This window comes from Haliotis asinina, chromosome 5 (assembly GCF_037392515.1).
Source record: "Haliotis asinina isolate JCU_RB_2024 chromosome 5, JCU_Hal_asi_v2, whole genome shotgun sequence".
Classification (NCBI taxonomy): domain Eukaryota; kingdom Metazoa; phylum Mollusca; class Gastropoda; order Lepetellida; family Haliotidae; genus Haliotis; species Haliotis asinina.
The window spans coordinates 13,595,701-13,619,020 of NC_090284.1; the positions used below are offsets into that span (position 1 = coordinate 13,595,701).

Genomic DNA, 23,320 nt, shown 5'->3' on the forward strand with positions numbered 1-23,320 from the left:
TAAATTAGGGACCGATTATCTTAGACAAGTGACATTATACCGGCAACTTGAATGTTGCATCCTTGTTTTTGTTTTTTCAAGTAGCCCATTGACTCCAAGTCAAAAGGTGTAATGAAAGAAACAGGATGCGAGTGGTTATTCAGCCATGTACTGTACCAGTCATGTATTGATACATGTACCATTTTGAAAATGTGTACAAGTACATAACAAAAATCAAATGGGCGTCTTTGGTCCTTTTTTCTGCTTGGTAGGAAAAGATAATTGCACCATGAAGTGTGTGTGTGTCACTTGCAGTTTTTAGCACTTACCTGTACAGAAATTTATAAGATTTTTAGTGAATGGCCATGGTAGTGTCTTTAAAATCAATGTTTCTATTGAGTTTTGCATGGTTGTTTAGTTTTGTTTGATTCATGTGTAACATGTTTTTTTATGCAAAACAGAATTATACAAATAATGTTTATACATAATGTATTATAATGCTTTTGTGTGTGCTTAGTTAAGAAAAAATGTATTCACTGACCTGATTTACAGCATGGTTGATTAAATTTGCTATATCTATTAAAGCAAATGCCTCACCTTATTTTATGTTCATTATCAGTTAATATGTACGGATCATGACTCTTTCCATCACCTTATGTTAGTAATTATGTATTATTTTTTCATAAATAGTGGTATGCTTGTTGCATGTTTATGTCATGATACTTGAAATGGTAGATGTAGTTATTAAAATACATTTTTTGTGTAAGGGTTATTTGTTTTACTGGTGGGGAGATATGTTTAAAAAGGCTTTATTAAAAAGACCTATTCACTGATGACGTATTTTTTCACATATCGTAAGTGACTTCTGTTTCCTTTCATATCTGCTCCATGTTCATTGTTGTTCATTTCAGAGCTGTACTCATCTAGCAGTGTTCAACCTGTGTTAACGCAGAAACCTGCATTTTTCATGAAAAAAAGAACCCAAACAGTCCAACATTCTTTTGTGTGCATGTTTTGGATGCATAGATTCTGATGTGCTTGATTATAAAAAAAATACCTTAAGACAGCAACCAATATTAAAAAAAGAAATTTTGAAATGATTCCGGATTGTAGTGAATATTGAAAGTGCAAAAGATTTGGACTACATATTTATAATTTCATTTCTGCAACCACTCTTACAAACCCTGCTGCGAACACTGTGTTCAGCATGTTGCAAGTTTTATAGGAAACAGTCATCCCAGATGGTTTGCATGTTAGTATTGTTACCTGCAGTTTTATGCTCACATTTTGTTATTGTTTCCATTTATAACAGATCAAATGATTAAATAAATTTATGAGTTTTTGAAACTACAAGAGGACATCACATTGCTTAATCTTCCTGTTTTACCTGAACGTATTGCGCTAATATTTTTTGCAAATTTCAGTGCTTGAATGAATATATTATTTTGGCCAGGCAGCTGTATCTTAAGCAATTGCCACACCTTGGTGGCCCAGTTTAAAGTTAGTACACAGGTATGATTCAAACCATTAAAACTTATCGTCGTTGCTCTGAAGGTGTCTCGGTTGTTTTTTCCACCATTGCTTAGACCTAAGTAACGCCGGAAATGCTTTGTGGCTTCAATATCAATATGATGAATTTTACACAAGATAAAAGCATATAAATTGTATGTGTATGACTCTACCTAGTTGGATATTAAAGCGCTGACGAAAAATTGCACTTGAGGGGTGACTTTATAGGAGGAAATTGTGACGTTTCAACATCATTGGTGAATATATTAAGTGCAAACTGTAAATGCAGACTGTAATTATTCATGTACTATTCGACTAATTAAATTATGTAAATGATTGTAAAAAGTTTTGTTTGTATTTTTTTATTGAGCATCTATATGTGAAAAAGATGGAATGCTTGTAGTAGTTATATTCAAAATAATCATGTAAAAAGTCCTAATTCAAATCACCCATAGAAGTTCACATGTGTATGAGTACTAAACACTGAATCTCTGCAGAACAATTAATTGCAAATTTATACCAGTATTTTATATTGGAGAAACAAAGGGGAACCTCTCGTCAGCTATGACAGGGTTTACTATAGACTGTGTAAAGCCCTTAATATGACAAATAGTCAGGTGTACAAAGTTGTAAACAAATCATTTACCTCAGGGGTCATGTCAAAATCAAAACCAGGTAGGAAACACAGACTGGATAGCTTTGATAAGGGTGTCATATGCTGTGCAATTTATAAACTATGAACACAAAATCTCACGGATTTGTGCTAAAATGCAAGATGAGGTCCCAAATACAATAAGTGTCTCGAAAATAACACTTATTGTAGCTCTGGGGTTTCGGTACACAAAAAGAGGAGATGACAGAGCTGTGTTTAGAGAGAAGTACTCAATCCTGTCCATGCAATCAGCTTATCTCAGAACGGTTGAAGAAAACCCCAATTTGGGGTTTAAAATTATATACCTTGATGAAACCTGGTGTAAGAAGAATCACTCAAGCGACTGGATATAGCTTCCCTCAGATTGTTGTAGGACCCAGTGTTACCATCAAGCAGTGGAATACCCCTGGTCATCTTGCATGCTGGTACACATAGCAAAGGAGTGTTCGGGGGTTGTGACTTTGGTTTTGAAGATAAGAAATCCTATGGTGATTACCATAGCGAAATGGATGAGCAGGTATTTTTGGATTGGTTCGGACATCAACTTTTACCACAGCTGGACGACCCAAGGGTTAACATTTTGGATAATGCCAGTTACCTTAACCTGTGTGTTCCTGGTACCATCACACTGTCCATGAGCAGTCTGAAGGCTCAGCTGTAGGATTTTCTCACATTCTGTAACGTGACATACAGTCAATCAGCATGCTCAGAACCAAAGCCCCAGCTCGTGGAAAAATTAGACACTACAGGAAGCAGTCTAGTAAATCACTGATGAACTAGCTGCAGAACATTGCCATATAGTTCTGCGGACACCAGCACGGCACTGTGAGCTCAATCCCATCGAGCTGATCTGGGGTAACTAAGAATTTTATTGCTTACGAAAATACCAGATTCAAGCTTTCAGATGTTGTAAGAGCTTTTGTATGCAAGAATTACGCCCAGACGCGTGGTAGAAGCTGAAGACCATGTTCTCAAACTCAAGCACAAATACCATCTGTGGGATGGCGTTGATGTCAGCCGAGTTGCACCTATTGTAATCCACTAGAGCCCCGCACCAGCAGTGATACTGACCCTTAATATTTTGAGATGGGCGCTGCCATGCACTGCCCATGCGTCACATGAACGCTGTCACCCTGGGTCACAGTATAGTTTGTTTCCTATGAGTGTTTCTACCATGGAAGATTTTAGATATTGTATGAGTAATCATTATGATTAGGGAATGGTACATTGTGATTACTCATGTGCCATATTATGTCAAGGTGGTGTGAATGATCATATATGTGATTTAGATCTGAAATAGCAACCATGAATGAATAATTGCCCAAAAGCATTTTCCAAGCATTTCTTGCATTTTAGACAGGTGTGTTGCAATCAAGGACGCTGTGCACTGCTGTATCTGTAAGAACAGGTGTGATAGAGTGGACAGACATTCTGCCTGGAGAGGGGAAGGTTCTTGATTTAGTCCCCTATAAGCATGATAAAAACAATACAAAGGCGTTAAAAGATAGTGCAGTGTTGTCCTGTTTGCCACTTAATGATAAGGGGATAAAGCAAAGACAGGGCCTACTTGTAGTTGTATGTAGTGAATTTAGCACTGACTGTCTCAAGTGTATGGTAGAGTGTGTGAGTTACGATCATTGTAGAGTTAAGATCACTTTGTGCAAGTGGGCCCTGGTTGGCTTGGATTGTCTGTTGTTGTTATATGTCACATTGGCAAAATCGAAAATATGTGGTTCCAATTACACCTGTTTAAGATTTAGGGCAGGTGGGTAGGGAGGATTGGGATTTTTTTAGAAGTATTTTAGAAGTAAGGTACGAATTAATAGCATGTTTGTCAATGTGTAATTATCCCCAACTGTTCATTTAGCTCGGGATATATTATTAGGCTCCATCCATCCGTACGTACGAATTGGAATATGTTAAGAACCATTCTACCATGACTTCAGTAAATACGGGACTGTGATTGGTTAATCAAAGTCATTCAGAGGTATATAATCACGTAATATACCTCTGATTTTCCAACACTTTATGGATTTGTTTAAAATCTTAATAAAACGGTTATGGTAGAATGGAGATAAACGTATTGTGTTGAAAAATCAGACCTATATAATGAAATTATAATGGCTCTAAATTTTGTATTTAAAACCTCATGCTATGCATTCGGTTTTAAATCAAATTTAGAGCTATTATAATTTCGTTATATACCTTTGATTTTCCAACACAGTATGTTTATCTCCTAATTCACTAGATTCTTATCATCTTTGGTACCTAGGTTTATCATAGAGAAAGACAGTTCTCAGTTTGGTTTGGTGACCTTTACCTTCATTTCAAGGTCACAAGGGGACTTTAACCATTTAACATGTCAGCATGATATTTCAAGAACCATTCACAGAATATTCTTCATATTCAACACCAAGCTTATTCTAGGGAAGGCACAGGGACCACTTGATTTTGGTGACCTTCACATAATTTAAAGGTCATGGTGACATTTGATGATTTCAGTATGTTGAGCTGCATGTTAAGCTTGTCAGCGAGATACCTCAGGAACTGTTGAAGCTGGAAGGGGGAATGGAGTCTGATATATCATGAGTTGAGCTTAAAATGTTGAATAAAACATATTTAACGTGAGTAATTCTTCAACCTGGAGTTGGAAATGTGACAGCACAACCCAGTGAAGAACTGGGTGTATATCTTTGATGATGGCAATATGAAAAAATGAAAAATATTTTTCGAACTGAAGCGAGGAAACTACGTTGCCAACCTTTGCTTGTTTCGCTCACATATAAATAGACTTGTCATTTTCTCTACGTTGCGCAACCCATTTGCGCTACAGTTTGCCAGTGCTATAAACAACTACACTACTGTGCTTCACACTTGACACTTTCATCATCAGTATTTTCGCTATATCTGTCTATGTTAATATAGACACAGTGAGATGAGATATTGTGTACAATGCCTGTCTACAGGTAACAGCTGTGCAGGAGTTAATAGTATTGATACCAGGAACTTAACTTTCCTGTTGTGTTCTATAATATTGTGTTTTTCACACTTTATCCATGTTCACTGTAGATAGGCACAAAACATCATTATATTTCATGTGTTGATTGCATTAACCTATCACAGGCCAGTATTTACTGAAGTCATGGCAGAATACATCATTGTATTTCATGTGTGGAATGCATAACCACCTTTATGATTTTATTATGTGTGCATGAATACATGCATGTGTGGTGGTTAATAAAAGCATTAATATTTTTATGTGATAGGAAATAAGTAGAGAGGGTCAATAATAGAAATTACTCATTAAAAATATTTGTTGTATTTTTAGAATTGGATGTTACACAATACCCTTTACACAAGTGTGATGGTGGCTTTTAAAGTACAGCAAGCTTTTCATTTGATTGATTTCAGTTCAATGTTTTCATGCAGTGAGAGGAAATACATGGCAGATTATTTCAGAAATGTATTGAGAATATGTTATGTATAAATATTAATCTTCCCATGAAATGTGATTGATTCAACAAACGTTTGCATAGAAAGGGTACGAAAGGTAAGTAGTAGAAACAGGTGTGCAGGGATCAATCATGCTGGTTCAATTACAACCTCATTTGTACATTCTTGCATAATATTCTCATGTGATGCACCTTGTAACTCTTTTGTTTCATTTTGTTTGGTTGAGTGAGTCTACTGTTTTCAAAAACAACTTCCAACAACTGTTCATTTGTAATATGTTTTTTTTCATATATAGTGTTTATTGATCTTTCTTTACCATTGTTTACAAGTCAGCAGTGAAGTGGTACCTGTAGATGATTTGATAGTTTTATTTACTTTTGTATTTTGCCTGACAGTAGGTTGGACTTATACCATGACTACTGAAACTGTATATTTCTTGAGCAGACCTTCAAAACTGTGGAATATTTCTTGTGGAGACCGTCAGTCTAATGGTGCAATGGTGTCTGTTTTAGCTGATAAGATATCTATTTTTTTCATGTTTTATGGCACACATTTCCAAAGTGAGCGCCAAATCTTTTGGGGAAACCTGTAGCCATGTGATGAATACAAATTACAGGAAGTCATTTTTCAGTAGGTACAGTAGTTAGCCATAAGTTATCATTAGTGACGTGTCCAAAGAGTTGCATGTTAATTACAAGTTGCAAGAGTAATGTTCATAAATTGTGTAGAAGTTATTTTATTTTGTTGTTTTGCAAACATTTTGGAAATCATCTTCAGCTACTTGTACATAATGTTCTTTATATTTTGGTTGATAAATTATTGAATAACACCTGATTAAGCACCATATTAGCAAATTAATTTTAATCTGTTCCGTTAAACCTGTTTGGTACGTCTAATACATGTTGTTTATAATAGTTGCAATTTTCTTAGTAATTGTTGGAGAAATGAATGGAAATTTTGTGTATGTAGCTGAGATGATTTCTGAGCTGCTAGATAAATAATGAAAGCAATTCAACTGAAATTAATGAAAATTATTATTGCAAGAGTTAAATAACATGCAAGTGTATAGGAATTTCACTGATAATGACTCACTTATGGCCAACTACTGTACAAACCTTGGATAAAATTATTGAAAACTGGCCCAGTGATGTTGTGATACGTATTTTTAAAAGAATGAACCTCAGTAACACTTTAATACAGTAGTGTTTCCTTTGCTTTCAGCAGACATGACGTCAGGCCAGCATAGACTTCGCTTTCTGTATGTTGTGTGGGCAATTGTAGAAACCATGCTGTTTGGAGGTCTCATCTATGGCTGGAGCTCCCTCGTGTTTGTTCTGAAGGCTAAGTTCCTGTATCAGGACCTGTGTAGCGAGAGCAAGATGGCGGAACCAGATAACAAAACAAGCAACATGCTGCGTCTTACTATCACAAGCAGTCCATTTGACAACTCAACACCCATATATATAAGTAAGACTTTTTGCTTGCTTCATAATTTTGTTCTATATGCTTGCTTCATTTCATGTCTTCAGGATTAAAGCCATGTTGGCACCTTTTTTACCTAATAGTATGTTGCAAAGGTCAAGTTCTCCAGAAAATTATGCAACACTTATTATCCCCCACCACACATTTGAATTGGAATGTCTTAAGAACCATTCACTAGATTCTTTTCCTATTTGGTACCTAGGTTCATCATAGTGAAAGACAGGTCTCATTCAGGTTTGGTGACCTTGACCTTCATTTCTAGTTCATAAGGGGACTTAAACATTTTACCCTTTTCAGCAAGATATCTCAAGAACATTTCCCAGAATTTTCTTCATATTCAACGCCAAGCTTCATCTTTGGAAGGTGCATTTACCTTCATCTTAAACTACTTCCTTCATTTTCATTACTTCTTTATGTTCAATATGGTAATTTACGACAGTCAATTATGTCACCTTTGTCACAATGCTTGTTATATGTGCATGAAAATGGCAAAAAGGTAAAAAACACTGATACCACATGGATTAAGATTTAAGGTCAAAAGTCAATGGAAATGTCTCCAGTTTTAATACTGTATTAATGTCAGTAACTGCTTGTATATACAATGTACCGGGAAGGAGGAAACTAAGGGAAGTCAACTACCTGGTAACTGGCCATGTCATCCTCAGATGACAGAAAGTCAAATCAACCTATATCATGGTGTGTGTTATACCACTGATATAAACCTGAAGTGTGCTTCTCACCATATATTAGGTCATCTCTTGTTTTCACAGAATAACCACTTTTGAGGTTTTTGTATTTGAGGGACAGATTTTTCTATTCCCAGGTCTATGTTTCCCAGGTATATATGTTACAGAAAACCGCTTCCCAGGTTTTACTTTTCCTAACTTTATATGAACATCAGCATTCAAATGATACGTGAGTGTTTGAAAATATCGTTCAAGATTAAGCTCAAAGTACAAATGTTTTCCCTAGCGAGATAGGAATTGCAACTCTCAAATTCATAGGTAGAGGCTCTACAACGCACGGCGACTGATGATTGTTGGGTTAAATTATTTCCTTATAGTGATAGTCATTAAATCGATTTTCATATGCTTCAGTTATTGTTATGTAGCTTCATTAAATGATTATCCACTGTATAATTTTTTATCATTGACAGTATGTATGTTAGAGAAAATACTTCTCTTTGGTTTTTGAAGATAAGTCGATTTTTTTCCTATACTTAACATAGACCTTCTCGACTCGAGATAATGTCTAGTCTATCTACAGTCCATTTTATGTTCCTGGAACGGAGCTCATGTTTCTTATTGAAACTTACAGATCAGTATAATTGGGAAGTGGTTCACTGGATGTTTGGGAGTGTTTGTTTGTTGTTGTTTTTTTATTTTGTTTATTTTGTTTTCATGAGGAACAGTTGGATTTACACTTGAATTGGAGCAGTGGTAATTTCAAGGGCAGATTTGCAAAACCTTTCGGAAATTTCTAGTTGAAACTGGGTGGTGAAGTAGTCTAGTGGTTAAAGCATTGATTCATCCTGGCAAAGACTGGGATTCAGTTACCCACATTGGCAGTGTGTAAAGCCCAGTTCTTGTATGCCTCATCATGATACTGCTGGGATATTGCTGAAAATGGCGTATAACCATACTCACTCACTCACTCACAATGAATTTTGCACAAATCAGTACATTGGGGAAATAATCACTTTCGATGCACTGAAATCATGGTTTTCTGAATGTTCTGCACACTCGCACTGCAAGTGTAGAAGCCTTAATGCTGATTCGTTGAGTGGAAAGTTCACTAAAGGAAGTGCTGTCTGGCAGAAAGACATCATATGGGGTAAAAGATCTCTTTTGTGTAAAATTGACTTACTATTGTGGTTTGCTCTGATGTGGGATACTGTTACGTTCAGTTTTATGTACAATTGTTGATGAGTGTGTGGACGTTTAGAATAGACTCTCTTAATTCTGAGGGGTGTGGAGGTAGCCTAGTAGTTAAAGTGCTTGCTGGTTTGATTCACACGTTGGTACAATGTCTGAATCCCTTTCCTGGTGTTCTTTGCAGTGACTTTGTTAGAATGCTGCTGTAGAAGCGCCTGTAAAACCCGACTCACACTCACTTTACGTTCCGTAATTTTGATTTTCAGTGCTCCCTACTGACGAAAGAAACCAAAGTAGCAATACTGCTGCACCAGGATGTGAGGCTCAGGACTCTATGTTGAACCTTGTGTTCACTGTAGCCTCCACCTTGTTCTGTGCAGGATGTGCTGCCATGGGACACATCAACTTCAAGTTTGGCACCAGAGTCACGCGAGTTCTCTCCATGTATGTATATCGGCACAAGGCTTGTCATAAGGAACTTACTGAAAAGAGGGTGGGATGATCACAATGTTAACAAGCTTGGTAACCTGGAGTCTTGCTCATTTTATCAACCTTTTGGATTGGGATGGTGGGCTAGCCTAGTAGTTTAAGTGTTTGCTCATCATGCTGAAAACACGGGTTCCATTCTCAACAATGGCCAATTTTTGGTGTCCCACGCCGTGATGTGGCTGGAATATTGCTGAAACGGTGTACAACTGTACTCACTCAATTAGCTGTTGTATTGTTTATGGAAGCTTAGGGGTACAACACATTGCATCCTTTGTAATTCCTTGTTTTTTGTCTAGTATGTGAAATATCCTTATATCACGATACTAAGTCAGAATATGATACCCATCACAATACATATGTAACATTGCCATACATACTAAATTATGTACTTTGTAAACTTCTAAACTTTTTATTTCTAGGATTATATTTGTGACTGGGACATTGATGATAGCCTTTGTATCTCAAGGTATGTTATGTCCATATGTTGGAGAGAGAAATGTACACGAGATCAGCTTCATTTTCTTCCCTTTAAGAGTCATTTCTTAAATGATTGTTCGACTTCCACTCTTGTGGAGATAAAAATTATGTACTTTAATGTGCCTGATTGCTTGTTTGTCTTTTTCATTGATCAATTCAGGCTGTCCACTCACATTAAATAGACATGCTGTAATGTTCCTTTAGTTTCCAAACTCAGTAGATCCTCATTTTCTTGCAAAAATACCCACAAGTACAGGCTTATATTTGTTAGGTATTTTAAAACTATGTTTCAGATGTACCGTGGTTAATATTCCCTGGACTCACTCTGGTGGGTATTGGTGGTATACCTCTTCTTGTCACCAATACACAGGTAAGGTTTTAAGGAATTTCTTGTACATGCACTTAGGCACACTCCACTGTCTCATTCTCTATTCTCCCATGAAGATCCGGGTTAGAATTGGTCTTCAGCAACCCATGCTTTTCATAAGAGAGGACTAGCGGGACGTTGTTGACATCATATCACACTTGCATTGATTGACCCACATGTTGTTGATCACTGGATTATCTAATCCAGTCTTGATTAGTTTAAGACCTCAGTATAGCTGGAAAATTGCTGAATTTGGTGTTCAACAACAAACAAACTCTTTCCGCTGTTGGTATTTCCATCAGAATTAGTACCAACATGCTCTTGTGCACTTTGCTACGTGATTGAAACCTCACCATATCTAGCTTCACTTGCCTGTTGATTTGTTATTGATGTGAATGACACAGGACTAAAATTGGATTGGTTATAGAACAGGAATGCAGGATGGATTATTAGTGATTCAAAGGAGTTACAGGAGATTTTTATTTAGACTTTTAATAGGACAATGTACAAGGAATGATGGAGGAGGGGGCTTCCCACTTGACATATCAGCTGAATCTGTTGCTGGAATGGTTTCAGATTGCAAATCTGTTTTCAAGAGGGAGTTCCACAATTATCGGTTTGCTGTGTGGAGCATTTGACATATCAGCGGCTGTACAACTGGTCATCAAGGTACGACACCTGAAACTTTAGTGGTGTATACAATACACCATTTCAATATTGTATCACAATGCAAGGCTCAGTTCATCTCTGTACATACCAGTCATTATGTTACAAGTTATTTTGAAGTAAAAAATGCTTCCTCTGGCATGTGGGGGCGGTGGGGTAGCCTAATAGTTAAAGCACCTGCTCCCCACACTGAAGACCCATGTTTGATTCCTGACATGGTACAAAGTGTGAAGCCCATGTCTGGTGTGCCCGGCAGTGATATTTCCAGGAGTATTGCCAAAAGGCACGTAAAACTCAACTCACTCTCTTCTCTGTCATGTAACAGCATCCACTGTTACTTATTGTTACAGATTGCCTTTGAGAAGGGTTTCTCTCTACGACACTCGTACCTGGTTCTGACAGGTCTTCACAGCATGGTGATAGTCAGCACCTTCTTCTTCCTGCCCAAAGGATTCATCAGCAAGCCCGAGGATAATCCTCCCCAAGAGCAGGTTACCTATAGGGTGGAGGATGGAGAGGCGCCATCGGTGGTGCTGCTGGATAAGGAAGAGGAAGCTGGTGTTGTGATAGCTGATGGGAAGAAACAGCCATTGAAAGGTTAGAGTTCAGCCTCAGTTTTGAAAGCATTTTTGTTTTAAGCAGGGAGTTCCAGGACCTCAATTGTCTCATAAAAGTTGTTTTGATGCAAGACTTCTGTCTGTGTAGATTTGACATTGCCTCCATAGAAGGTCATGCCAGGTGAAAGCTGGAACTGTATTGCCCAGTCTAACTGAAGGGTCCCATGTCTTTCAGAAATCACAGGGTGTCTAAACAAGCGTAATGGTATAGGTGTAAATTGGTGCAGAAGTCAGATATGTTGGTGTGAAAATTCACCAAACAGTGGCCTTGTACTGTAGTGTCATCAGGTTTTCAGTTTGTGTTTATAATGCAATGAAAGATGAGACTTAATAAGACTGGGGCTTTAGCTTGATATATCTGGTACTTACAAAACGTCATGAGTTTGATGATCCACAGGATGATGATGCTTCTTAGTCATCAGAGATGGGTAGTCAAGTTGGAAAATATTTTGATTTTGATAATTTCAGATATATTGGTATTAATCATCAACACCCATTTAAGACAAAACGCTAAGGTCACCTTATGTAATAATATATAGTCATCCCTCACAATAGCGCGCTTCGCGATACTATGGATTCGATTAAACAGCGGGGTAATCCGTGGCTCCCATAAAAAGGTTGCACTGCGATCACACCCCTTCACGAAATCGAAAATAGCTCATCAACAAATCCGGTGTTGCACTCTTATAAATTACATAAACTAGTGAAATCAGTGTGGATGGCAACTGACACTGTTTAATCGTACATATCCATTGTGTTTCAGATGCTTAAAACATGCAGGGTTTTCTCAATAATAATTGTACCAACATTGTCATCGTAGTAGCAACTTATGAAAGACAAGACATGCTATCAGTTGAGTTACGACGAGTACTTTCAATGTTTGCTGTGCAACCACATTTTATTTGATTAAATTCAATCCCAATTTTACTTATTGAACCTGTGGACAGAAACAACGGAAACACTGTGAGAGAATGGCATTACCATATTCATACAACTTCCGCTTACCTCATTCGTGAGGGTCCGTTTTTTGCACCTACCTCGATGGCACCAATTTCACATTATTCTTAGCAGTCACCAACAGATTACAGTCTCGTAATCCATGGACTCCGAAATCTGCGTTGTTGACTCTTTGAAGTCAGTTTCAACAATTAAATGGGCAAAATTTTGTTTTTTTGCAATCAAAGTTGCAAGTGTCGAGGGAAGTCAGCGGTGACTTGTCAAACCGTCTCCTATGTAAATTGTAGCTAGACAGGTAACGGCCTGTGTTCATTGTTTTGTTAAATATGTTTGCAGAAAACTCGCATTGTATACTAGCCAGATAGCAATGTAAAATAATCTGTTAGAATAACAGCTTAATGTGTGAAATATTCTGATAATGGAATAGAAGTTATTTGATGTAATATTATCGGCTGATAGTGATCGAGATGATGATGGGGACTGCTTCTGTTGTGGCCGATGATGATGGGGCTGCTTCTGTTGTTGCTGATAATGATGGGGATGATGATGGGGACTGCTTCTGTTGTTGCTGATGATGATGGGGATGATGATGGGGCTGCTTCTGTTGTTGCTGATGATGATGGGGGCTGCTTCTGTTGTGGCTGATGATGATGGGGACTGCTTCTGTTGTTGCTGATGATGATGGGGGCTGCTTCTCTTGTTTCTGATGATGATGGGGACTGCTTCTGTTGTGGCTGATGATGATGGGGGCTGCTTCTGTTGTTGCTGATAATGATGGGGATGATGATGGGGCTGCTTCTGTTGTGGCTGATGATGATGGGGGCTGCTTCTGTTGTGGCTGATAATGATGGGGATGATGATGGGGACTGCTTCTGTTGTTGCTGATAATGATGGGGATGATGATGGGGACTGCTTCTGTTGTGGCTGATAATGATGGGGGCTGCTTCTGTTGTTGGGGATGATGATGGGGACTGCTTCTGTTGTTGCTGATAATGATGGGGATGATGATGGGGCTGCTTCTGTTGTGGCTGATAATGATGGGGATGATGATGGGGCTGCTTCTGTTGTTGCTGATAATGATGGGGATGATGATGGGGCTGCTTCTGTTGTTGCTGATAATGATGGGGATGATGATGGGGCTGCTTCTGTTGTTGCTGATAATGAATGGGATGATGATGGGGCTGCTTGTGTTGTGGCTGATGATGATGGGGATGATGATGGGGGCTGCTTCTGTTGTGGCTGATGATGATGGGGATGATGATGGGGACTGCTTCTGTTGTGGCTGATGCTGATGGGGGCTGCTTCTGTTGTTGCTGATAATGATGGGGATGATGATGGGGACTGCTTCTGTTGTTGCTGATGATGATGGGGCTGCTTCTGTTGTTGCTGATGATGATGGGGCTGCTTCTGTTGTTGCTGATGATGGTGGGGATGATGATGGGGACTGCTTGTGTTGTGGCTGATAATGATGGGGATGATGATGGGGCTGCTTCTGTTGTTGCTGATAATGATGGGGATGATGATGGGGACTGCTTCTGTTGTTGCTGATAATGATGGGGATGATGATGGGGACTGCTTCTGTTGTGGCTGATGATGATGGGGACTGCATCTGTTGTGGCTGATGATGATGGGGACTGCTTCTGTTGTTGCTGATAATGATGGGGATGATGATGGGGACTGCTTCTGTTGTTGCTGATAATGATGGGGATGATGATGGGGACTGCTTCTGTTGTTGGGGATGATGATGGGGACTGCTTCTGTTGTTGCTGATAATGATGGGGATGATGATGGGGACTGCTTCTGTTGTTGCTGATAATGATGGGGGCTGCTTCTGTTGTTGCTGATAATGATGGGGATGATGATAGGGACTGCTTCTGTTGTTGCTGATGATGATTGGGATGATGATGGGGCTGCTTCTGTTGTTGCTGATAATGATGGGGATGATGATGGGGGCTGCTTCTGTTGTTGCTGATGATGATGGGGGCTGCTTCTGTTGTTGCTGATAATGATGGGGATGATGATGGGGCTGCTTCTGTTGTGGCTGATGCTGATGGGGGCTGCTTCTGTTGTTGCTGATGATGATTGGGATGATGATGGGGCTGCTTCTGTTGTTGCTGATAATGATGGGGATGATGATGGGGGCTGCTTCTGTTGTTGCTGATGATGATGGGGGCTGCTTCTGTTGTTGCTGATAATGACGGGGATGATGATGGGGCTGCTTCTGTTGTGGCTGATGCTGATGGGGGCTGCTTCTGTTGTTGCTGATAATGATGGGGATGATGATGGGGCTGCTTCTGTTGTTGCTGATAATGATGGGGATGATGATGGGGACTGCTTCTGTTGTGGCTGATGATGATGGGGACTGCTTCTGTTGTTGCTGATAATGATGGGGATGATGATGGGGCTGCTTCTGTTGTGGCTGATGATGATAGGGGCTGCTTCTGTTGTTGCTGATAATGATGGGGATGATGATGGGGACTGCTTCTGTTGTTGCTGATAATGATGGGGATGATGATGGGGCTGCTTCTGTTGTTGCTGATAATGATGGGGATGATGATGGGGACTGCTTCTGTTGTGGCTGATGATGATGGGGACTGCTTCTGTTGTTGCTGATGATGATGGGGATGATGATGGGGACTGCTTCTGTTGTTGCTGATAATGATGGGGATGATGATGGGGGCTGCATCTGTTGTTGCTGATAATGATGGGGATGATGATGGGGACTGCTTCTGTTGTTGGGGATGATGATGGGGACTGCTTCTGTTGTTGCTGATAATGATGGGGATGATGATGGGGGCTGCATCTGTTGTTGCTGATGATGATGGGGGCTGCTTCTGTTGTTGCTGATAATGATGGGGATGATGATGGGGACTGCTTCTGTTGTTGCTGATGATGATGGGGATGATGATGGGGCTGCTTCTGTTGTTGCTGATAATGATGGGGATGATGATGGGGACTGCTTCTGTTGTGGCTGATGCTGATGGGGGCTGCTTCTGTTGTTGCTGATAATGATGGGGATGATGATGGGGCTGCTTCTGTTGTGGCTGATGATGATGGGGATGATGGGGACTGCTTCTGTTGTGGCTGATGATGATGGGGACTGCTTCTGTTGTTGCTGATAATGATGGGGATGATGAGGGGGCTGCTTCTGTTGTGGCTGATGATGATAGGGGCTGCTTCTGTTGTTGCTGATAATGATGGGGATGATGATGGGGACTGCTTCTGTTGTTGCTGATAATGATGGGGATGATGGGGACTACTTCTGTTGTTGCTGATGATGATGGGGCTGCTTCTGTTGTTGCTGATAATGATGGGGATGATGATGGGGCTGCTTCTGTTGTTGCTGATAATGATGGGGATGATGATGGGGCTGCTTCTGTTGTTGCTGATAATGATGGGGATGATGATGGGGACTGCTTCTGTTGTGGCTGATGATGATGGGGACTGCTTCTGTTGTTGCTGATAATGATGGGAATGATGATGGGGACTGCTTCTGTTGTTGCTGATAATGATGGGGATGATGATGGGGACTGCTTCTGTTGCTGCTGATGATGATGGGGACTGCTTCTGTTCTGGCTGCTGATAATTGGGATGATGATTAAGGCTGCTTCTATAGCTGCTTGTGATGATGGGAGCTGCTTCTGTTGTTGCTGATGATAATTGGGATGATGATGGGGACTGCTTCTGTTGTTGCTGATGATAATTGGGATGATGATGGGGGCTGCTTCTGTTGTTTCTGCTGCTGCTGCTGCTGCTGCTGCTGCTGCTGCTGGTGATGATGATGAATCGCTGCTTATAAACAAATTAACTCATTCTACTTGAAGCACTTAATTTTTTATTCTTGTTTCACTGGAGTATTCAACTCTATTAGTGTATACTAAGACTGGATACTCATGTATCTCCAGACTGCTAAGATTACATATCAGAAATCTATTTTGGATCAGTAATTTTACAAATTACAGTAACACTTCTGTCAATCAGTTGATGTTCCATCACTTTATTTTTCATATACTTCCAGAGGAGAGCAAGACCCCGCTGACGCCACCGCCGTCTCCGTCAAAGCTGCCGTCACTGTTCAGCTGCATCCTGTCCTCATCGTTCCTCCCCCATGTCATCTGGCTCAGCATACTACAGCTGCGCTTCTACTACTTCCTGTCCTCTCTCAATCCCATCCTCAACAACGTCCTTGATGGTGACCAGGCCCAGGGTAAGACATGCCCGTGATTTCTTAAGCACATAATAAATGATGACCTTGATGTAACCCAAGGTTAGACGTTCCTGTCCTCTGTCAGTCCTTAATTTATCAGTGTCCTCAGTCAGTCCTTACTTTATCAGTGTCCTCAGTCAGTCCTCACTTTGTCAGTGTCCTCTGTCAGTCCTTACTTTGTCAGTGTCCTCTGTCAGTCCTTAATTTATCAGTGTCCTCTGTCAGTCCTTAATTTATCAGTGTCCTCAGTCAGTCCTTACTTTATCAGTGTCCTCAGTCAGTCCTTACTTTGTCAGTGTCCTCTGTCAGTCCTCACTTTATCTGTGTTCTCTGTCATGGTAAGGTGTTCACTTTGAACTCCATTTTTATCAGTGTAAGAATCAATAGGGCTTAGGCTTAGTTGCCATTTCTGTCACATGGCTCAACGTAAGACATTCATCTCCTTTATTCCTATCCCCACTGTCATCGAGAGTTTCTAGCCTGTGCTCTCTCTACCTACTTCTTCTGTCATTTGGTACGTGGCCCAGTATTGCTCATTCTGTGATCTGTACTCTGCCTGTCCAGACACTAATCTTACAATATGTCAGTGTCAACATGAGATTGTCCAGATGTAGGATCAGACTGGGTATGCTTCATGTCTACACATTTCCTTTCAGTGAGTTTCTACACAAACATGTCGATGTACATGATGCTGGCCGGAATCGTCACGTCTCCATTTGCTGGAATTGTCTACGACTGGCAGAAAGGAATCTTTAACAGTGAGTCATTTTGAAGCACACATACCCATTGCACAATGCTTGCATGCAGTGGGTGGGAGGCCGTGGAGGCTTATGGGTTAAAGTACTCACCTAGGTTTGTTGTAAGATACGACTAAATGAATCTGGTGGTCAGAATCTTGTGGTTACTTGTGGTATTAAATAAATTTAAATAATTGACTATTGGTCCCAGTGACCAAACGATCAAATCATCGATCACATTTTCTCCTAATCAAAAGCAAACGGTTTTGGAACTGCTGATATAGTCTTTGAAACACTTGATGACAGAACTTATCTTCGTAGGGCATGAAAACATATATTTTTTAACTTACCTTACCATAGGACTTATGCATATTACCTCTAGCTTCGCTTAGATGAGATCAGACATTCGTTGATTTGCCATTCCCATGAATGGCTACCTCATGTATCGACGAATGTATAGTCACGGAAATGACGTGATCTCTTGAACCACGCAAGCGCTGACCTTGCAAAGTTCACTTTTACTTCAAGCGTCCTTTCGATTGGACGTTCGTTTGGTTCACTGTAGTTAGAGTTTTCTACCTTCTACTTGTGTTCATGTTATTACTACACGGTAGGTATGATTTTGTTTCATGTGAGTGAAGAAAGAATGAAACTTCACATACCTGGCTACCTCATGTGCACTTATTACTTGTTTTCCGTTGTGGTTGGTTTCTCACGTCTCAGTTGTTTTTGTGTGGACTCAGCTTGGTGTTCGTAACGTTGGTTAGTTCCTACACCATCTGATACTTGTTTTTCTTCAATGGTTATCCATTTGATGTATGTATTCCCTGTTTATTCTCACGTAGTATGCTTCTGGTTGCGGCGGCTGCCATTTTTGTTGTTGCTGCCCTGCCCCTCTGTGTGGCTATTTTTTCTTTTAGGGGTGTTTGCTGCATTCTTCATGTAGGGGTGTTTGCTAGGCAAGTTTTATAAGTTTTCTCACTTGTTTGTATGTTGCAGTAGCTGTTTATGACTCGTCAGTTTTGTACTGTGAGCAAAGTCTTAAAGTCAGCAAAGGACCCCCACCCCTGGTGTCCAGGCTGCGCCTCCGTTTGCTGCTCACTTGACCAGCGCTGTCTACATTGCAAGGTAGAGTTCAGGCTTACCTTACTGCGAGAAGGAAGCGTTTCTCTCAGAGGCGCAGGAAGATGTTGTCACCAGCGTCGTTGTTGGGGTCTCAATGGTCTCTCCAGGAGACTCCGGAGCAACAGCCGCCAGCACCGACGCATGAATCAACACAAGACTCGACTTGTGATCAGCATTCTCCGGACCCACAGCGTCCCAACTCCTTCATTGACTTATCTCGCCCAGATGCCTTAAGTCACCCGGAGGTGCATGCATCCTCAGCATTCTATATCCCCAGCTGGGAAGCCTTTGCAGCCGGCGCCTTTGCCTCAACGTACGATGCATCATTGTCTTCTCATCGTCTTGAACCACTGTCTGTGTTGTGGGATGACACTGAAGAATGTTATTTTCTCCCGAAGAGACATCTGAAGATGTTGATGATAGTGGTACTAATCTTCCTCCCTCTGCCATATATGACTGCCGGATTGTCCCTCACCACCATCAGACTTGTCAGACCCGAAGGCTATTCGACTTTCACCGGAGTTCTTCTGCCACCACACCCTATGGTAGCTGATGCCATTGCGTCGTTAGATGAGGACTTTGCCAAGCTGTCACTTAACCCAACGATTAGAGCGCCTATATCTAGCAAATCAGAGTAAAAAGTACATAGTCTGGATTTTGCAACGTTTGTTCAACGACAAAATTCCAGTGATTTATCGCCAACATGCAGAACTCACAAACACGGAAGTCTCCCTATCCACCTTTGAGGCTCTGAGTTCTGCCTTTCGCGGCAGGCAGTCATCTCGTGGAACAGGAAAACGTTGCTACGTCCCTAGCAGAGAGAGAGTCTATTAAATACGTGTTTGCCAGAGGCCGAGGTCATGGATGCCCTGGATACCAACGCCCAAGCAAGGCCCCAGGACTGTTTGTAGGACGCCCCTCTATTCCCGGCTGGGGGAATTGCAAGTATCCTTATTCCTCCCGCTGAAGATGGGAACATTCATGACTTGAGGACGGGTTACAAATTGCCGATTGTTACTCTGCCGCCACTAACATCTGTACCTCAGGCACGAGTGTACTCCCAGGAGCAGCATGTCCTTCTTCAAGCCAACATTCAAGTGCTTTTGGTGAAGCAAGCCATAGAGATAGTGGTAGATCCCAATCACTCCCCGGGGTTCTTCCTGTCCCCAAGAAGGATTTGGACAAACTTCATGTTTCACAATGTGGCACTTTTCAATTGTCTATACCTCTCGGACCTGCCTCTCTTCCGTATGGTTACCTTAGATCTACTGTGTCCAATTTTCTGACGCCACCGGAAGTTCCTTCGGTTTATCTTCAACGGGGTGCATTACCAGTGGAAGGTCCTCCTGTTTGGAATTTCTTCAGCCCCGTGGCTGTTTACATGAATCACTTCTCCGATCTCCCAATTCCTGCATCTGAGAGGGATAGACTTTGACCCCTACATAGACGACTGCCTCCTGAACAACTTTGAGCCTCAGTTGCTTTACAGACAGTTGGACTTCACCACTTGCCTTCTTCAGCAACTGGGGTGGATGATCAACCTTGAAAAGTCATATCTAGTGCCGTCGCAAGAACTGATGTTTATCGGAGGTCCCACCTGTCCATTGGGAGAAGATGCTCAAGTTTGCGAGCTTAGGTCTCTCTCAACCTCTGACCCTCTGTTGGACCTCCTGACTTCAGCTCAAGACCTTACCCTCAGAGGTTGCCTCATGCTTCGGCCGCTTCAACGGTTTCTTCTGCCATTCATTCAATGGGATGATTTACGTGTGAGGTTCCTGTTCCCTCAGCATCTACATCCGTACCTCAGTTGGTGGACTGTCCCCTCGAACATTTGCGCCAGAATACACCCAGGATCATGAACTGTTCGTAGGTACGTCACTTCAAGGATGGGGCGCTCATCTCAACAGGCAGACCACTTCAGGGCTGTGGTCAGACGCAGGACAAGGTTGGCACATCAACAACCTCGAGATGCAAGTGGTCACTCTGGCAGTACGCCACTGGCTTCCTGTCTTGAAGAAGCTCCTTATAGCATCGGACAGTTCCACGGTGGTATGGGTCATCCTGAATCAGGGAACCACCAGGTCTCGTCACATTCCGGGCTGCAGGAACGTGTTGGCCGATGCTCTGTCCAGACCCGGTCGACCGTTCTCAACAGAATGGATGCTCCACCCAGGGGCGTTCCAACTTCTGGGCTGGAATCACGGGCGTCCTTTGATAGATCTGTTGCCACAAGCCTCAATCGCTCAAGCTCACCATACCTCTACCAGATCTTTGTGTGACGATAAGTGGGTGCCATTTGAGAACTTCTGTGCTCAGAAGTCTCAAGTTCCCTTATCAGCATCACCACAATTTATTGCTGAGTTCCTTATTTTCCTCCGTTCTTCTTGACATCTCAAGGAAAGTACCATCGGAACTTATTTGTCAGCTCTGAACTCCATTCTAGCTGTCATATGTGATAGGCAAGTTTCTACAGTTCCAGAACTTACAGCTATGTTAAAGGCTTTCAAGCTGGAGGATCAGATCAGATTTCGCCCACCAGCATGGGATCTCAATATCGTCCTACAACACCTTCGAGGCCGTCCCTACGAACCCAGAGAGATGGCTTCTTTTGAAGATTTATCTAGAAAGACAGTTTTTCTTTAGGCTTTGGCCACCGCTGCCAGGGTTTGCGAAATCCACACCCTGGATGTCACTCGGATAAAGTTTGAACAGCCATGGATGTGCCCTTTTAGGTTTGCAGTGGGACTTTATTGCAAAAAATTAGCTACCAGGTCAGCTCGATGGACTGTTTACCATTCATCCTCTCTCAGCGATCTTGGCACCAGATGATGTGGAGGAAAACTTGCTTTGCCCTGTGCGTGCCTTAAAACTTAATATCGCCAAATCAGCTCCGTTGAGACGGGGTCGGAAGAGATTATTCATCCCTTTCTTGTCTACGTGCAAAGGTGAGATAAACAGGAACACCACTGCCTTATGGTTGCGTTCTACAATTCTGGCAGCTTACGATGCTCAAGGTTTGCCTCATCCCACGGCTCACAACCCTCACGAAATTAGAGCACTAGCGTCCACGATGGCTCTCCATAGGAATTGCACCGTTCCAGCTATCATGGAGGGCTGTTATTGGAGATCGTCTACAGTTTTTGCCAGCCACTACCTATGAGACTTGGCAGTGGAGGACGTGGAGTCCTTTGGTCCTCTACTGGTTGCTCAACAACTCACCCGGCCTGCCAATCATTAGGTAATTATTTATACTTACCATTAGGTCTCATGGTTCTCTTTCATATTGTGCTATGATCGGCTCCATTGAGTACCTTGAGTTACTATCTGTTTTCTTGTTACAGGATGGTTCCTCTGCCTGACTGCAGTGGTTTCTCGAGCCATTTGGTTGGTCCTCTGAAGCCCGACACCGCCAACCTACTGTCGAAGCCTTATGCATAAGTCCTATGGTTAGGTAAGTTAAAGATTTGTTAATATCTAAATATTTTAGATATTTGAATACTTACCTTACCATAGGACAGTGATTTCCCTCCCAATGCTGGATGCTCCTCCCCTCTCAGGGCTCTTTGGACTGGGTTTTTCTTCAGTAAAAGTGAATTTTGAAAGGTCAGTGCTTTAGGAGATCACGCCACTTCCATGACTATACATTCGTCAATACATGAGGTATCCATGTCAACGAATCAATGACTGTCTGATCTCATATAAGCAAAGCTAGAGGTAATATGCATAAGTCCTATGGTAAGTATTTAAATATCTAAAATGTTTAGATTTTAACAAAATTGTTAGAGTACTCACTTAACTAAGTGAAAGTTCATGGCTTAATATTTCTTGAAGACTCTTGGAAGTTTATGTTCATGACTTATTAGTCATCACTTTAAAGTATCAAGTTGCATCATGTTATACTTATCTGTAGTAACAACCTGAGCAGGGAAATCTGAGAAATGACACTAACCAATATTTTTTCTTTTTATTTTTTTTATTTTATGATACTTTAGTTGAAGTGAACCATTCGTCATTTATGAAATTTTCACCAATGCTTAACACTAGTGGTTACTTGATTAAGAGTCATAATGCCCTGATGTTTCTGACTAACTACTGGTTAGTCTGGACAATTGTGTAATGATTACAGATTACAGGCTTCTTTGTCATAGGTGAAATACTGCCACAGATACTAATTATAAGAGGTCGTCAGCACGCTTTGCTGGTTGTAAGAAGTACTGAAATGCCTTTGTTACACTGAACAGCAAAACAAAGGGAAGTAAGCATTCATGTTTATATCTTCTATTTAAAAAGTTGACGAAAAAACAGAGTTGTGTTTCATTTGCTGTTCAGTTTAGTACGAGGTGACCAAAGGGATATGGTAGTCAGGGTCAGTCACTTGATTAAGAAGGTGACATTGTACTTCCAACATTGATGGTTGTTCACAATACTGATCACTTGATCCAGCCTGTATTTCTTTCAAGCCTAGCTGGAATATTACTGAGAGCAACATCAAGCTTTTTAACAAAGAAAACAAAGTTATTATATACAAAAACAAAATCAGGATCATATTTTGCACCACGTCTTTACACTGTTGCAGTTGAGAATAATGGCAGCATCCCTCATACTATAGTCATTACAATGATTGATAAGATGCACACTTTTCCATCGATCTAATTTGTACACAATACTTGTGTAAAATTCATATTTGATATGTCCTGCTCAAATGCACATATAAATTGTGAAATAAGAG

The 23,320-nt window shown here is 41.0% G+C and overlaps 1 protein-coding gene across 2 annotated transcripts in view; it reads left to right on the forward strand.

The window, feature by feature from the left end:
• LOC137284283 (equilibrative nucleobase transporter 1-like) overlaps positions 1-23,320 on the forward strand; it is a 35,165-nt gene that overhangs the window by 1,022 nt on the left and 10,823 nt on the right. Inside the window, exons 2-9 of one of the 2 annotated variants that reach the window (XM_067816037.1) lie at positions 6,818-7,060; positions 9,216-9,393; positions 9,858-9,904; positions 10,209-10,285; positions 10,859-10,951; positions 11,299-11,545; positions 16,541-16,729; positions 17,386-17,487. In XM_067816037.1, coding sequence (XP_067672138.1) covers positions 6,820-7,060; positions 9,216-9,393; positions 9,858-9,904; positions 10,209-10,285; positions 10,859-10,951; positions 11,299-11,545; positions 16,541-16,729; positions 17,386-17,487 — 1,174 coding nt within the window. In that variant the 5' untranslated portion in view covers positions 6,818-6,819. Of the gene's footprint in view, positions 1-6,814; positions 7,061-9,215; positions 9,394-9,857; positions 9,905-10,208; positions 10,286-10,858; positions 10,952-11,298; positions 11,546-16,540; positions 16,730-17,385; positions 17,488-23,320 lie in introns of both variants that reach the window. The other variant, XM_067816036.1, reaches the window with a different exon arrangement.